The sequence below is a fragment of the Stegodyphus dumicola genome, chromosome X1, assembly GCF_044657685.1.
Source record: "Stegodyphus dumicola isolate Sdum_Otavi_A_Nest chromosome X1, ASM4465768v1".
Taxonomy (NCBI): Eukaryota; Metazoa; Arthropoda; class Arachnida; order Araneae; family Eresidae; genus Stegodyphus; species Stegodyphus dumicola.
Window position 1 is genome coordinate 38470652 of NC_140780.1, and position 17393 is coordinate 38488044.

The 17393-nt window shown below is 33.1% G+C and overlaps 1 protein-coding gene across 2 annotated transcripts in view; it reads left to right on the forward strand.

Annotated features, from left to right (window-relative positions):
- Positions 1–14364: 14364 nt before the first annotated feature.
- LOC118183904 (uncharacterized) overlaps positions 14365–17393 on the forward strand; it is a 188232-nt gene continuing 185203 nt past the window's right edge. Inside the window, exons 1-2 of one of the 2 annotated variants that reach the window (XM_035353510.2) lie at positions 14365–15058; positions 15887–16033. In XM_035353510.2, the coding sequence (XP_035209401.1) occupies positions 14714–15058; positions 15887–16033 (492 nt within the window). In that variant the 5' untranslated portion in view covers positions 14365–14713. The remainder of the gene's footprint in view (positions 15059–15886; positions 16034–17393) is intronic. The other variant, XM_035353511.2, reaches the window with a different exon arrangement.

Below are 17393 nucleotides of genomic sequence, written 5' to 3' on the forward strand. Positions count from 1 at the left end.
TGTAACGTAAAGTATTTATTACAGAAATGAAATATAAAACCAACAAAACGTAAAATCATAAAAGTTTTTTTTAAAAAAAGGTTAGTAAAATGGGCACACTGAAACCGTATTATTAAATATAAAATAAAATACTTAAATACTAAGTTTTAGTAATTAAATAGCGTGTGTGTATGTGTATGTATTTAATTATGGCAAAGCACACTATGGCTATCTGCCTAAGGGAAGGGATGCCTTCGGGGAGGACTTAGGAAGTAGGAGACTAAGGGAAACTGGCTCGTATACACGTTACACATGAGGAATTGTAATTAAGAATTTACAATTTGTTACTAGAATATATGAAAAGATAATATTATATAGTAATAAATCTTTTGAAGAAATAAAAAAAAGTTTATTCTGTAATTTTTTTACATATTTGGCAGTGAATTCTAAAAGAAGGTTTACCTTTGGCAATTTAAAACTTTATTTCTAATTTTTTTGTATTGTTATTTTATGTATAGTTGTTAAAAACAGAGCCTTAAAAACTTACCGCAGAATTATCGTGTGACGCTGCCCCTCAACTTTCTCAAAAGTTTCGGTTCAAGTTTAGGACATTCACATGCAAGTACAGAGAAAAAAACGCCGCTTTGAATAATACTACCGTTACATCACGAAAGCATGCTGGAAGGAGGAAGAAACTATCTTATATACTCCTCCTTTTAAAGGGCGCCTGGGGATTAGGAGACCCACTCGTCAAATCCTGGTGGGGAAGAATCACCATCCACTTTCCTTTTATTTCGGGCGCCACTGTAGAGTCATTAGGACTTTCAGTAGCAAGAAACATGAAAAATGAGCAATGCCCTCACCGGGATTCGAACCTGGACCTCTCAAATACGCGGCGAGTGTGTTTCACCACAAAGGCATGCAGAAAGGACGGAGAGAATATCCTATACTATGGCGCTTGGCCTGTTATGATCATAAGACCAACTTCTTTGGTTAGGTGGGTCGAACTACCAGTGTTCAGCGACTTTACCGCTCGGCCGCGCATCCAGCTTTTTATTTAAAACTTTCCTAATATGATGTCAATCATACTATGAACAATAGGAAGACATTCCCTTTTGGGCATTATTGGCGAAACTGCATATCCCAGCAACCCCCACCTCTCTCCACTCTCAATGAGAAAGGGAATTAAAGCATTCATTCATTCAGTTACCGGGAAGAGAAGAAAGTAACTGTTATGGCATCTGCTTCATCTCTGGCATATAATTTCAAAACGTCATAAGGCTGGAAAACCACTACGCAGTTCCACTAAGATTATCGTTATGAATGTTTTTGTCAAATTGAGGAAACATTTTCCTAATCAATTCTGTGATTAAATTGTTACTATTGCTGCTGATTTGACTCGCTTTTCTGTGAATCGCGTGAAAATGCCAAATCTCGGAATGAAAATGGTGGATTTTCGACTTCGGGGAAAGAAACGTCGTTCTAAAGCCTTGTACGTGTTCTCAGGTTAGATTGCCTCGAGGTATAGCGCGATCGAGAAGGTGCAGCATTGCCGTCTCGCGTTGGCAAGAATATTCTGTGCCAGCCACTTTAGTTTTATAGAAGGTCGAGTAAAAACAAACCCCACAAAAATCTAGATATTTTTAGTTTCTCACTTTCTTAGTTTTTTGTTTAGTTAGGCAATTGTCTTGGTCCAATTAATTATGAAGCTTTTACAATATTTCGCGGCGCTCCTGTAAAAAAAACCGCTGCTCCCTGAGGCGCCGCAGCGCACAGTTTGGAAACCACTAATTTAATTAGATCAATCATGCTCTCCACTAGAAAATAAGTAAGCTTGGTAAAGGTATTCAACAATTTGAATTCGATACATAAAAACATAAGATTCTATCTGTGTTGGCAACACATACAAATGGGTACGCAGTTTGAGTTTCATTCGGCTCAATACAATCCAAGTTCTCTTAATTCTTCGATCCTTTTATCTACTTCAAGCTTTAAAGATTCAGGGATGTTACAAATATATGGCTTTTTCAGCTCAAGGTAACGACTTTACGTTCGCCAACAATGAGTATTTGGCTTTTACCAGAGAACAACTCTATGTGCTCAAGTATGAGTTCGTAAAACTTCTTTTGTTTACTTTTCTCTAAATGACTAATAAGTACCTCGATATCACTTTTAGTTGCTGCATAGTCAGTTCTCTTTATTTGGCGTCGGATGAATTTCTCTGAACTCGGCATTATCCTGAAAAATTACTCCTATAGTTTGTGCTTGAACGTTAAATTTTCTTATCTTGTTTACACGAACATGTCGCATAATACGATCTGGTAAATTAACTTTATAAGTATGAGGGATCATTCTTTCAATAATTTTACCTGACCCTATCCCTCTAGTATAAAGCTTGTTCCTGTAAAACTAAATGTACAAGATCACCATTTTTAAATTCTTCCATGCCTTTGTGATGGTTAAAATAATGTTTCTCCGCAGCAGATAAAGAAAGAAGCAAGATCAGCTGCTTTCTTTAAACTTGTTTTTAATTTGTGTGTATAGTTAACTGTTGAATTGCTAAAGTTAAGAGGTAATGGTATTTCACCTAACCAAAACAATTCTAGTACAACAGAGAGACGACTACAAACAAAGAGACTTTTATATAAGCTTCACGACTATACATCAGCTTAAATAGGAGATGTACATATAGTATAGTTCAGTTTGTAGTTTCGCAGTATGCAAAAAGCAGATGATGAACGTGTTTATCCCAATTAGCAGGATCTGTGCGAATTACATGATATAGCATTTGCTTAAATACATGATTCCATTTTTCTAATGAGACATTTGATGCAAGGTGACCTGGTATTAAAAACGATGATGGCTTGCTAATTCTTTTTTGTAATTCTTGAGTCAACTGTCAGGTAAAACTAGTATCTTAATCACTAGAACTAATTTCCAGAATACCCATCCTCATAAAAATTTCCTGATATTAAAACCTGGTAAATTAAACTGGCATGATAAACGAGGATGACTTTCTACATATTTTTAAAACTATTCAGTCAACTGTCAGGTAAAACTACTACCTTAATCACCACAACTAACTTTCGAAATATCTCTATTCTTATAAAAATTTCTAAAAGAGCATCACAAGTCACTTTTGCAGAATGATTCCGGCCATCTATCTATCTGGCCATCTATTTGAGGTCTTCCGGGAATTTTGATGATTATCAATTAAACATACACAATACCCTTGTTTCCTTCCTGAAGGCGGTAAAAATAATATCTGCATTTAATACTATTTATATTACTGCATGAACAGTCTATGGCGTGCGAACTGTAGGTGTGTTAGGAATTTTATCCGACTGTTTTTTAGGACTTTTCAAATGTTCTACAATAACTTTCTATATCATTTGATATACTCGGCAGCCAGCAAAGTGAAAGTTTAATTCTTTCCTTAGTTTTCCGAACGTGGAATCATGAGCTAACTGAAGAACTTTATTTCTATAGCTATTAGGCAAAACTAACTGTTGCACATTTTCACCACAAATTTTTTTGTAAAATAATAATTCATGTTGCAAAAAGAAATAATTTTTTTCCTAATTCTGTGTCTTTAAAAGAATTCATCAATGTTGAACAGCCCTTTTTGGAGGCAATTTTAAATTTATTCGATTCCGATTAATCCTCTATTTTGTTCAGTCTTTCATCATACTGCTTCGCAATCGAGTTGTGAAAAATATTTTTATTTTACAATTCAGCGGAGTCACCATCTACCTCAAGCTTCTTTTTTTTTTTTTTTTTTTTTTTTTTTTTTTTTGTCTCAAGGGAAATTGCTTATTGACATATACTGTAATATATATAACTTATACATATTTCAAATATATATAAGTTTTATATATATATACTGATCTTATTTATATTATTTTCTATATTATTTTTATATTATTTTATATTTTCTTTGATTTGTTTTTACCAAGTTTGCATTATTTATCTTTTTTTATAATCTTCTATGTTTATTTCAACTTTACTTTGAATTCGATTTCATAATGACAATTTCCAATGTTTAATTTCTACAAATTATATAGTACTCAAATGCATAAACATGAAAGTGTCGGGGACGGTTACTCGAGTTTTATAGGATTTCTCTACAGTAATTGATTTTTACTCCAAATTGAATTGACTAAAATGCTTCATAAGAATAAGTTCTTTGAGTATCAGCATTGGTTAATAATTCCTACTATTCGCGGAAATATTTGGCCTGACTAGAATTGCCGGTTTGGCTTTAACTTATAACTCGAGTAAAGACGAAACACTTTCATATTTACGTATTTTTTTCAATTATTGTTCATTGAACGGGAGTTGGTTTGTTCCCCTTGTAAAGTCAACTAATTTCCGATCAATGACAATGATTACATGTTTTAATTTTTCTTTTTACAATTGAAATATTATTCTTCGTGATGATTTAATTCCAGTCCCCGTTAAAACATTATTAACATTTTGCTTTCAAATTACTTCAAAACATCTTTCAAAATATAACTTACCAGTATGGATGCACACTATTAAAATAATTCTACTTTAATTAAACTTAGGAGATAATATAATCAATTAATCAATACTGTTTAGGAAATAAATTATTATTAACTAACTTTGCAGCAATTGCGCAAGTAATAATAACTTGTATTCGCACTAAATGGATTTAAGATCATACAACATTATATATATATATATTTCTGTAATAAATGTGAAGTGTTGTTAGCGTTGTCTCGATAACGTCACCAACTGTCGAACTTAAAATAATTTTACCTTCCTTTCTGTTTCTAAATCAAGAAATCACAGTGCTCAAAACTGATATTTCCGTACCCGAACCATTTGTTCGACATATATATCAGTGGAACTTCGACTTAAATACCACTCTTACACATTTGCATTAAACGCGATTCTAAAAACACATTCTGGTAGGAAATTGTAAGCTGAAAATAGGAGTGACAGAAAAGTAGCTTTAACTAAAGATAACTGTTAAAAACTTAGGATAAACCTTACAAGTTTGGAGCTGTCTCTCTTTTTTTTTTTTTTTTAATTGCAATGTAATGTTGGCTATAATGAGTGATCATTAAAATGAGCATCAATTATACTCTCATTTTCAGTATGCCTGTTCTAGAAATGTTATTGATATATGAATTTGCTTTAAGCAAAAGGCAAGAGTCGACTATTTTATACAAAACTTTTATATTTTCCTGAAAAATAATGAGTGATCTACAAAAAGATTTTTTTTAAAACAAATTATTAACGTTCTCAGATTATTTTAATAGCTTTAAAGCTTTCCATACATGGCATAACCTGGAAGAATTTTGTTTTGAAGGAAATTTTGCTTATAAGTAATGAAAGAGAATTAAAAAAGTCTTTAAGAAAAAAATCATAGCAATTGAAACAAATTTTATGACTCCTCTGCAAAATTTCCTTGTGTCCTGCCTAGAATCGAACATATGATCTGCCAAATAACTGCCTCTGTGTCCTAAACCGTTACACCATAAGAGACAAATGTCTTGCATATTCGCTATTTTAGGAATGCTTTAATTTCAGTTAGAATCTTTTCTATAGAGATTTTTACTTAAAAATTGATTGGATGTTAAATTTTAAACTCATGTCAAGTTTTTTTTTTAAAGAAAAATATAGTAATAAATGTTCTAAAAAAACTTTAAATTTTATAAACTAAATAAAACCTTTTTATTTCTTTTTGATAAATTATAACCATAAAATTTCTTGAATAAATTATTTACAGACTTAAAAGTTAAATAGCCAAAGTTTTATAGTACCAAGATGTAGTCTACAGAAGAAAGTGTTTCGGGATTTTCCCCCTGCAAAATTTAATTGTTAGCCAGATCTCTTTAGACAGCTGTGACCCAGGTTTCCATTAAAATCATTTTAGAGTATGTAGCTCTAAGAATCTCATAGGAAATCAACATAAAATTGCATAACTGTTTTCTAACATTATATTTTGCCCACATAACTTATAAGGTATTTCTCCTACCTTCTTGGTATGCCTTCGTTGTCTAGTGGTCTGCACGCTGGGCTCGTATTCCCGAGGTCCGTGATTCGATTCCCGGCGTTGCTAATTTTTCATCTTTCCTGCTTCCAAAAAATAACTAATGTCTCTACAGTGGCGCCCGAACTAAAATGATGGTGGATGATGACCCTCCACACCCAGGATTTGGCGATTGGGTCCCCTAGAAACCCCATTCGCCCTTTAAAAGGGGCAGTATATAGGGTATTTCTTCCATCTTCTTGGCATGCCTTCGTGGTGTGGTGGTCTGCACGCTGGGCGCGTATTCCAGAGGTCCATGGTTTGATTCCTGGCGAAGGCGTTGCTAATTTTTCATCTTTCCGGCTTAAAAAAAAATACCTAATGTCTCTACAAGCTTTTAATTCGTATTATTTATAATTTTCTAAAAGCTTTCAAATATTAATAATATTTTATAGAAACATTTCGAAAGAGATTGCATGTTTTGGAAAATAATCAAATTCTTGTTGTGGGCTTTTATTTAAGTCACTAAATTTAAATTATTGTAAAATATGTTTTTATGACAACATTATGCAAGTAATATGATTTCACAGTGTTAGGAATGTCATGTTAAAGATTTCTTTGGTATCTACAGTCGTATTTATCTTAGCATTGTAAAACGAGGCTACATTCACTGCTCCTAAAAAAAGAATTAATTCTTTTATAAAAATTTGCAGAAATAATGTTTTATTACTATCTCTAGTGCTAGTGTGAATGTTTAGAAGCTCATGGAAACCTTACAGCGGGGGACTATAGTGAACTCGAAGATATCTTCTATAGTATCTTCGAGTACACTATATGAGGACTTATTGTGAGGGAAGGAGAATAGTGGGATGTACTAAGTTGTCAGTATAATCTTTGAAAGCGAAAGTGAAAATAGTTCAAGGACTTTCGTGCCGCGTTTATTTTTTTCTTTTCTGAAAATAGGAACATCAAGGAGCTGCGGTAAAATTTGAAACATCGTAACTATATATACTCGTATGTAACCGGAAGGCTGAATACTGAAGTTTGTCGGAAGAAACTCAGTTTTAAATTAGATAGCCATGGGAATAGCATCATACATGTTGGGAACTCATTAGCTGGAATTCCGAGAAAAACGTGTGATTGACATCTGTTCCCACCATGTAATTCTGCTAGTATTATATGTACGTTTTACTTTGCCAGGAGTGATTTCTAATCCTTTTGAACGTTGCCTAAATCAATACAATGATTACTTACAGTTACGTGAGTAAATCGTAAAAGAACGTAAAATCTGCGAATTGTGGTGATGGCGATAAGGAGCGCGCCTTGCGCCCTCCGATAAGTGTGGCAACCCTAGAGGAGAAGTTTCTTACGAGTAGCGAGCAGAGCGAAACAGGCCGGCTGTCGGGCAGTGTGCGCGAAGTTCCTAAATAAAGTTTAATTTTTATTGTGCACTATGTCTTGTTAATATTTATATTAATGCAGTAAGAACATAATCTGTGATATGGAATTTGAGGATTGGTGGTAAAAACATAACCGGAAATCTCCATAGAATAAAGGTATCGAACGTTTCATTTATTTACCTGAAGTACTATGTTAGAAATGTTATTAATTGAAAATTTCGCTCGACGGTGGCAATACAAAATGTTATATTTCATTATTTAAACAAACCTCTCACCCATTGTACAGAAGCTGTTTTGTAAAGCTTTTGCTGAAAGGCTTTGTAACTGTGTGTACACAGCTGGGATCAATAATTAAGGAAATAAGCCTGCAGAGACATTTTAACTGCACTTTTTATTATACAGTTAACAAACTTTTAATAAATTTTTCTCGCTTTCCAAATTTTGTAAATGTTGGATGAAATTCTTCAATGAATTGAGAACAGATAGTCAATGTGCTTTCAATGACCAGCAGCCACAGGAGAAATCAGTGGAAAACGTTTTTAGAAAAACTGATTCGATTTATGCAACATTTGAGGAAAATAAAAATCGATGTATTCAAATGTTTCTGTTCCTTTAAATCGAACCTAGGATATAGCTGGGAATTTTCAGCAACTTTACTTATTCATCCATTAACTGTTATGCTAATAATAGTAAATTAATGAATTGAACTAGAGATGTATAAATTGTTTTTCATTTTAATATTCTCTACATTTAATTTTACTTGAGCTGCTTAGTCATGTGAAGCTCAAATGATTGGGAAAATAATTGAATGTCTCGAATTAATAAATAATTCTGCGGAAGTTAAACTAAGGGTTTTTATAAAGTGGAAAAGAAGAAGAAGAAGAAAGATATCGCAAAACCACAAGAAGAATTATATCTTGTGTGATTAAGTATCTAGCAATTCATGAATGTTACATACTAGTTGAAAATGAAGAGTTCTGATGGTTATACATAATAAATGCATTTTTGCATCGTTTTCTGTTATGTAATGTTCATAAATTAAGCTCCATTTTTGTGTACGTCCGTTTAGTGGCAGACCAGCTAGTTCTTGATTCCAGAGATTTGATAGCAGCGCCATGAAATCGTTAGATAAATTTTGATACATATGCTTCAGCATACATGCATTTTGTATTATTTTGAACCTAATGATTTGAGACATAAGTAAATTTTCACTTGAGTTTTCTAGAAAACGACATTCTAAAGTAGGATTACGCTCCATAATGATCAAATGGGAAAGCAAAAATTAAGACGCTATTGGAGGTATGCACGAATGATTATATCTTCGACACTAAAAATGTTACAATCAATCTAAATACATCATTAGATAGATGAAAGAGTACATTAGCAAACACAAAAAATTTAAATATTGGACAAAGGGTATACTCATGGTAACGCGTCAAAATTAGTGAAATTTTGGTTAAGCTCCATGCGTATGTGCCACCGCGTGTGAGTGGTAAGATCGTCTGGTAGACAGTCAATGTGTTCGGGGCGGTATTTGCTGTATTTTACTTTATTTTGTCAAGCTAGTGGTGTTATAGAAATTTGATGAGTGTATCAGATAGTGTACCAATGTAATTTAATCTTAAGCAGTGTAAGAGAATGAAAGATTCAGAAGTTGGCGATATTTGTATGGTTGGATGCAATTGTTAAAAGACAGTCAACATTTATTCCAACATCCGTATGTATTCATCTCACTGTTACTTCAGGAGATATGAAGATGGTCTTGTATAGCGCATTCATGAAATATTCTGAAACTACTTTACTGATCGACGAGACTATTTTACTGCAGATACAGATGTTCCTATAATTATGAAAGGAGATTCAATGCGAAATAAAAAGGCATTTGATATTATGAAACATCATTTTAATCTCAATATGGTGCCAAGTAACTATACAAGTACACTTGGCAGTTCATTTATAGATTTAACATTTACTAGGAATATAACTGCAGACATCTTAAATTATGTATCTTATTTCTTATGTCATCGACCAATTTCACATAGAGTTCTTTTGAATGAATGTATAAAAAATAAAATAAAATAAAATATGTGTCTGTGTAAAATATTATGCTTGCTTTATTTGTTCTATAACATTCTCACGCTTCCGTTAGTAATCCTACGCATTAAACACCAGCCGCTCTTTAAATTGAAAGAGAAAGTAAGGCCTACCATCAATTTTTTTAAGTGACAAAATTTTTTAAATGTAGTCTGCATGCTTATAGGGATGCAGTGACGTTAGAAAATGAAAGGTCATGCTTCAAAACTAAGAGATGATGGAACTAAACTCCAAAAGAATTTCACAGTACATCGCGTGAAATTTTTTCTAATCAGACAATGGAACGTAATACAACTTTTCATTAACCTGTTAAGCTTTCGTGAAGGTGTGGATGATGCTCTTAAAATTAATAAGACCAAAAAATGATCAATTTAAAGACTTATGGTGCTACCTCTAGAGCAGTGTTTCTTAACCTTTCTAGCGAGTCGCACCCCATTGAATCTGAAAATATATTTCCGCACCCCATTGAAAAATGTGTTTTAATTTTTTAGTCTAGAAAAATACATTTTTTGCGAAAATTATTGTTTATTGAAAAACATTGTACATTTTATATAAATACAAAACAATATTATTTTTATTAATGACTAGTCTGTTGTTGTTTGTTCATTATTATACTGGCAAAGCGAGGTTCCTTTTTTGAAAGACATAAGCGTAAGTCATCACTTGCATTTAAGCGATTTTTCGCTTTAGTTTTTATATACAAAAGCGATGAAAATCCCATTTCGCACAAGTAGGTGGTAGCAAAGGGTAAGAGTAACTGCCAGTGCTCCGTTCGCAAACTCTGGATAACGTTGTAACTGTGAACACCAGAATTGTTGCAATTCTAATTGTTCGAATTCCATTTGAACATGTCCACTTGCTCGCATTTCAATAAGTTGATCTTTTTTCAGATCACGATCATCCATCAAATTTAAGTCATATAGAAATGGATCCAGTATCCGTCTCTGAGTTTTGGTAATATTTCCGGTAGAAAAATATCCAATGAATGATTCGCTCAATCATCTCAAATGTATTACAATGTCGGGTATAATTGTATTCTTTTCATTTTTCGCAATAACAGAATCAAGCAAGGAAAAGTTTGCAAAATTCCCCTTTTCTACTCGGTGTATCCAAATTTCTAATTTTGCGATAAATGAAGATAATTTTTCACTAGATATTATTATATTTATACCAAATCCTTGCATTGATAGATTCAATTCATTTAAATGGCTAAATATGTCTGCTAAGTAGGACAGCCACAGGATTGCATCATTACTCTCAAAATCTTTCACTAAATAACAGTTTTGACTAGTCAGTAATTGAATAATTTCCTCACGCAATTCAAAAACTCTGTTAAGCATGCGACCCTTAGATAACCATCATATTTCAGCGTGATATAGGAGCACGGTACGATCAGCACCGATTTCTTAGTAAAATGCACAAAAAATGCGATGATTAAGCGCTCGCCCTCGGATGTATTTTACTACATTTACTGCTGTAGTTAGATGTTGTTTTAAACTTTCTGGCAATGCTTTCGACGCAAGTGCATGACGATGCAACATGCAATGCGTTATTATAACTTCCGGTAATTCTCTTTTCATGTGTGAAAAAAATCCTGAATTTTTGCCTAACATTGCTGGGGTTCCATCAGTGCATATTGAGCCAATCACATCCATTGGTAATTGATATTTAGTAAAAAAAATCGTTGATGCGATTGAAAACATCAATTCCTCTCGTATTTAACTCGAATGACTCACAAAATAGAAATTCTTCTATCACCTCTTTTTCCTTCACATACCTGACAAATACCAAAAGTTGGCTACAATTATCAACATCAGTTGACTCATCCAGTTGCATGATTATTTTTAGTGGACTGATTTTTATGTCTTCAATTACTTGCATTAAAATATCTTCACTGAGATCTTGTATTCGCGATCGTATAATATCATTCGATAATGGAATCTGTTGGATTTTTTTTATGTGCTTCCGAATCTAAAACTGTTTTAGCAATAATTAAAGAGAAGGTTTAATCAACTCTTCAGCGATCGTGTGAGGTTTCTTTCTTTCTTTCTTTTTTTTTTCACATAAATATGCCACTTGATATGACACTTCTAATAAAGGTTTTTGAATTGCTGGTCAGCACAATTTTAGGATAGTTTTCATTGGTATCAAACCGAGCCTTCTTTGACTTCAAGCTGTTCATGCTATGCGCTTTTTCGCCACCATGCAGATTGTTGAAATGCTCTACTTTGATGGTTTGAGATTGCTGTTTGAAAATATCTTGGAACACAAGATGCATTCGGTCTTTTTCGGTTGTGCAGCTAAATCCATAACCGGCATACTTATCGTTCCATTGTCGTTTTTTTGACATAGTGTTGTTCACTATAATCGATTTAATTATTTAGAAATAATGCAATATAATATATATATAATGTTCTTACGTTTGTAATATCACTGAATCCTATTCGCTTGAACGGGTAATTAAGAATGTATTAGTCTCAAGAGGTTTCTGGACAAGTCAGAATACACAATACACATGTCGCAGACACAATAGTTGACTCAACCTAACACAGGCGCAGTAGATGCAGATACAAATCTGTGAATCCGTACATTCCATTGGAGTAGCACATATTGAACTCAGCGCATGCGCAAGCTGGGATAACGTTTTCCGCATGTATTCCCACAAAATGTTTTTCTTTTCTCCGTCACCTAGCTGCCTGTTCGCGTTCGTTTGTAGCGTTTCATGCCTTTTCGTAGCGCAGTATATACGCCCATCGGCACCGGCTCTTTCCTGTGTCTTTTGCCGATAAGTGAACTAGGTGCTACCAATTTTTATGAGCTTCAATATTGGGGACACTATTGCAGATTTCAAATATTTTATTATAAGAAATTTAATAAATGATATTTAATAATTTTTATGGTTAGGTAGGGGCTTCTCCCGCACCCCCAAAAATACATTCCCGCACCACCAGGAGTGCGGGCACCCCTGGTTAAGAACCACTGCTCTAGAGTCAGGGCAATCGGTGCAGTGCTATTGGGTGGCAGATGTAAAAGGCAATTAATTTTAGAAGTTCCGGAAGGCAAAAATCCTAGCTGAGGCTCTAACTAAATGCGTATTTGGGACAAGCTAGGGAAAAAACAAGTTTTTCAAACAAGATGCTAGAAGCTAAATTGATTTCGCCAACACTATATTCCGTATTTTGAGAGAATCTTTGTAAAAGGGACAGTTTATCCGTCATTGCTTGATACGGTGTTACTGAAACGAAGATTTGATGATGAAGGATTATATCTTTTAATTAAGACAATTTTCAAAAAGTGAATACAGAAGTTTGACCAGAATTGAAATTGTTGTAAAGAGAGTGGAGGAAATCCTTCGGTACTTACGCATTAGCGCACTCACCTTGGGGCAGCTTAACGAAATTTACAGAAGAAAAAAATGATTGATGAATTTTCGTATTGAAATTTATAATGAATATGCTTACCTTAAGAACTGTTATGCGCATGGTTGCCAAAGTTTGGCGACTTCTGAACATTTGGCCGCTTCTATTATGTTTGCAATAATACTATGTAAATACAGACCATTCTTCCCGCGATCCGAAAAATTTCAACATGCTCAATTATTGGTGAAATAAATGATGCCTGGAATCACTAAGGAGTTTTCACGAAAGGTAGAGTTCAATGCTGAGAAAATGAAACTCAAGCATATTACTCAGGGTTTAATTTCTAAAATTACAAGAGCCGGAGTCCTATGGAAGACCGCCAGGATAGAGGAGCAAGAATAAAAAAATAAACAAGATGACTAATAAAATAATTAATAATTAAAAAGTTAAATACTTTATTATGAAAATAATTAAGTAATTAATGATTAAAGTAAATTAATAATTAAAATTTAATAAAATGTAAAAAGATAAATTAAAATTTAATAAGAGATTTTGAATATCATTTCATTGCTAAAAATAAAATTCTCGAAATCAAATCTCTACTGAAAGTTTTGTTCAGTTACATAAAATGAGTGTGGGAGCTTCTTATTTAGTGCTCCGGTGCTCTCTGTCTAGTATTATGATTTATCTTAAAAACTAAAAAGTGCCCAAGCCGGGATCAGGCGCAATTTAAGCTTTGATATTACAGTTAGTGGTTGCGAAAATACTACAGAAATTTACGCAAAATTAATCTAACCTGCTTAGGAACGGAGACTATATTTTGAAGACCTCTCGCAAACGAAAAAGTTCTGATTGATTTGCTAACCAAATGTAAGCATGAAGATTTACCTAACCATCCATAAAAATCACCCAAATTTCATATTCTTCCTGAAAGTAAAAGAAGACCTACGTGGACCAGTATTGTTTTATCTATGCTGTTAAGGTGCTGGAAAGCCGCAGTTTGTCCATGCCTGATATATTTCAACAACCGATATTTAGTGAAAGATGTGGAAAAACAAAAAATAGATGATTCTTCCTCTTAAAAGTGCGTATTTTACTTAAAACGGAGTGTGTCTTCCTCTTTAAGCCTTTTCTTTCGCTCGTATATGTATGGTGGTAAGTTCAATAATTAATAATTATTAAAAGGCTTACCTGAATTATAAATTTCAAGCTACCTGAAAACACTTAAATAAATAAGGCTTAGACATTTTATGCAGCATTAGAATTTTTTTCATGTTTGCATTTTCACCGAATATTGAATTCTTGCGTCATTTGATTTTTTACCTCTGTTACCACAAAAGCAAAATTAACAATACATACGCAGAAAACATCTGCTGCGAGGACAGCAGCACTTATAGAGAAAGATAAAATTAGGCAAAAAAAACATTTTGAAATTTAACTGCACCTAAGCTTTATTTTCGTTGTAAAGGCAAAAAGAAGTAGTAAATGCAAAATATGCATTCGTCTACTCCTTAATTGTCGTAAAAGGCGGTTATGAAGCGTCTCTAAACCGAAGACGAGGGAAAACCAACTTCTAACTTATTAGCAACTAGCAATTTTTATTCTCATACTTTAATAAAACATTAGTTTCTCTCATTTTCTTATAAAAATAAGCTTAAACTGCTGCAAATTTTTAATGTGCGCCCCTTTTATTAAGTTTAAATAAGCATTGACGTCATACACGTTAGGTCCACCCACAATATACATCACTAGCGTAGCCATGGCTCACTGAGGAGAGCATGGGTTTCCTAGCGATTTTTTCCCATTTTTTTAGCAGCGTGTTTTTTTTTACTTTTGCTACACTTTGACATGTTTCTGTTTTATGTGGAATTTGTACAATTATGTCTTTAGGGGAGGGATGTTGTACTGCAAACACTGAAGATGCAGACTGTCCGCAGCTTGTCTCTGACCCGGTACTAGTGTGTGATTTGAAAAGCAGGAAGCGTAAACAACGAGACAGAATAACTAGTGATAAAAAAAGAACCAAACATCAGCTGTTAACGCATGATGCCACAGAAACCAGTACAACAAATTTTGATAATAATGACATACAGTCCGTTAAAAATTATACAGATACAGTTGAGTCTAATGAATTAAAGAATGTGCCTGATAAAATGGATGATAAAATTGAACGAAGTGCTGAGAAAAACAAACTGACCCCCCAGAATGTAAAAAGTATCCTTAGGGTTTGTATATCTGTCTTTTTATAATACTTTCTACTGAATTTGTATAAGTAACGCGAAATTTTACTTTGAGATATTTTTCGGCGACTGAGTGTCATTGCCCTTTGTTTTGTAATATATAGTGTTTCACATGAATCCGACAGAGAAGAATTTAAAAACACTAGAATTTGATTAAGAAAGAAAAATATTTTGTTCATAACCATCATCTAAATTGCAAAACATTCTGAAGCAATACTTAATACATAAACATACTGAAATGTTAAATTTACTGAAGTTTTCATTTAAAGTATTTCATTGCTTTAGTGCTTTCAGATATTTTATTTAACAAAATGTACATTCTCAGCATAATATAGCAAAGCCATGTTATTTGCACAAGTGAAGTATTCTAAAAAGTTGAAATTCTAATTTCAGCCTTTTGGAATTTGCACTGTATGTCATATAGCTAGTGAAACAGCTAATAGTAATCTTGGAATAGATTGAGTGACATTATTTAAATCAGAAACATGCCTAACAACATTCAATTTGTGTGTTTTTATCTCACAGCCGTTTTTATCATGAGTGTCATCTAAAATTTACCTCTTTATCCACAAGTGTAGCCAAATGTATTTTTAGATAGTTAAAATTAGGGAAGAAACAATCTTTGATTGCTGTAGATTTTGAATAAAACTCTTTTTAATTTCAAGCGCAATAGACATGACCTTCTTTGGGAACAAAGTATTAAAATTATTGTTTGTTATTAAAATTAAATTATTCAAAATCTGTGCCAATCTAAGGTTTTCTAGTTAGATATTTTTAGATGCTATTAGATTAAACTTGCTGATTTTTTTTTAGCATGTTATTACAAATGAATATGTGCTGACAATGGTTCAGAACACTATGAAATCTGAGAACAATGACAGTGATGAGTTGGATGAATCATCATTTGAACCCAAGTTAACTAGGTCCAAAGCAAAAGAACTGAGAGAGAAGCAATATACGGTAATAATATTTAATGCATTTTCCTATTATTCTGTTACTTTTATTTAGAATTTGATATTTTACAATGGTTTGCTAGACAGGGTGTCAATTATTTTAATCAGGTGATTAAAATTCAGTGACTTAAATCATGATAATGAAATCTGTAGATTAAAAAAAAAAAAAAATAAAATCATAGATTAGAATCAAATATTCTATCCTTTTTTTATTATTATATTACAAGAGATGTATTAAAATCAAAGATAATGCTTATAAAGCAATATAATGTAGCAGTTATAACATTTTAACTGCTGAAAACAAAAAATATAAACTTTTTAAAGAATTTAAAAATAATATTTTAAACAAGCTTGTTTCAAAATTTTATGAAATTTTTATCAGATACAAAAAGCATTTTAATTGAAACTGATGCTCAGTTAGATTTACTGTAATTTACACATTTATGTAGTAACTTATTCTGTATAATCAAACTTTACTCTGATTGTAAAATAAGTGTAACAAGCATAATAATTTCCTTAAGTAAAAGAATTAATAGTGATTTTTTTCGACCCTGTCTTCCCTTTTCTATAAATAAAGAACAAATTGGGATTGGAGAAGAAAGAATAACAGCTTCTCAGTTGTTGAACCTGCAGATAGTTTGGTTTATTGAGATTATGGCAAAGCACAATAGGGCTATCTGCCTAAGGGAAGAGATGCCTTCGTGGAGGACTTTCTAAGGGAAACTGGCTCGCATACACATTACACATGGGGAAAAACATGAAAACGCCCATGCAGCCAGCCAGGATTCGAACCTTGGACCGAACTACCAGTGTTCAGCGACTTTACCGCTTGGCTGCTGGTGGTCCCCGTTGCACCTGCAGAATTTCATTGTTTCTGCCCATCTAGCTGATTAAAATCACCATGACCCTAGATCACTCTATCAACTTTCTTTGTTCTTTACTGAGTGTTTCATTAGTGTTAAGGGTTAATCTTTAGATTATGGTAACTTGGTGATTTTTTGGCAACCAACTCTGCTACAGCAACCCTCTATTTTTTAAATTTTTTTTTGCTGCCATTTTGTCTTCCCGAAGTAAAGACATGTTTCTTTTCTTTTTATTTACTCGACACTTTTTCCAACAATCTGCTAGCCGAATTACACTTATGCTAGAAATTTTATGGAACAAAACTCCTTAATCATGACAAGTATTAACTGCAAAATTGGGAAAAAGCGCAGAATCGCAAACTCCTTGCCGTGTTTTTCAAAATCGCACATACGCAGTAACCATGTACACGTCGACTTATTTTTACTTAAAAAAACATCCTAGAATTGCACAAAAATGGCATTGAGCACACTCTTGACTTTATCCATCTACACTGCTATTTTCTC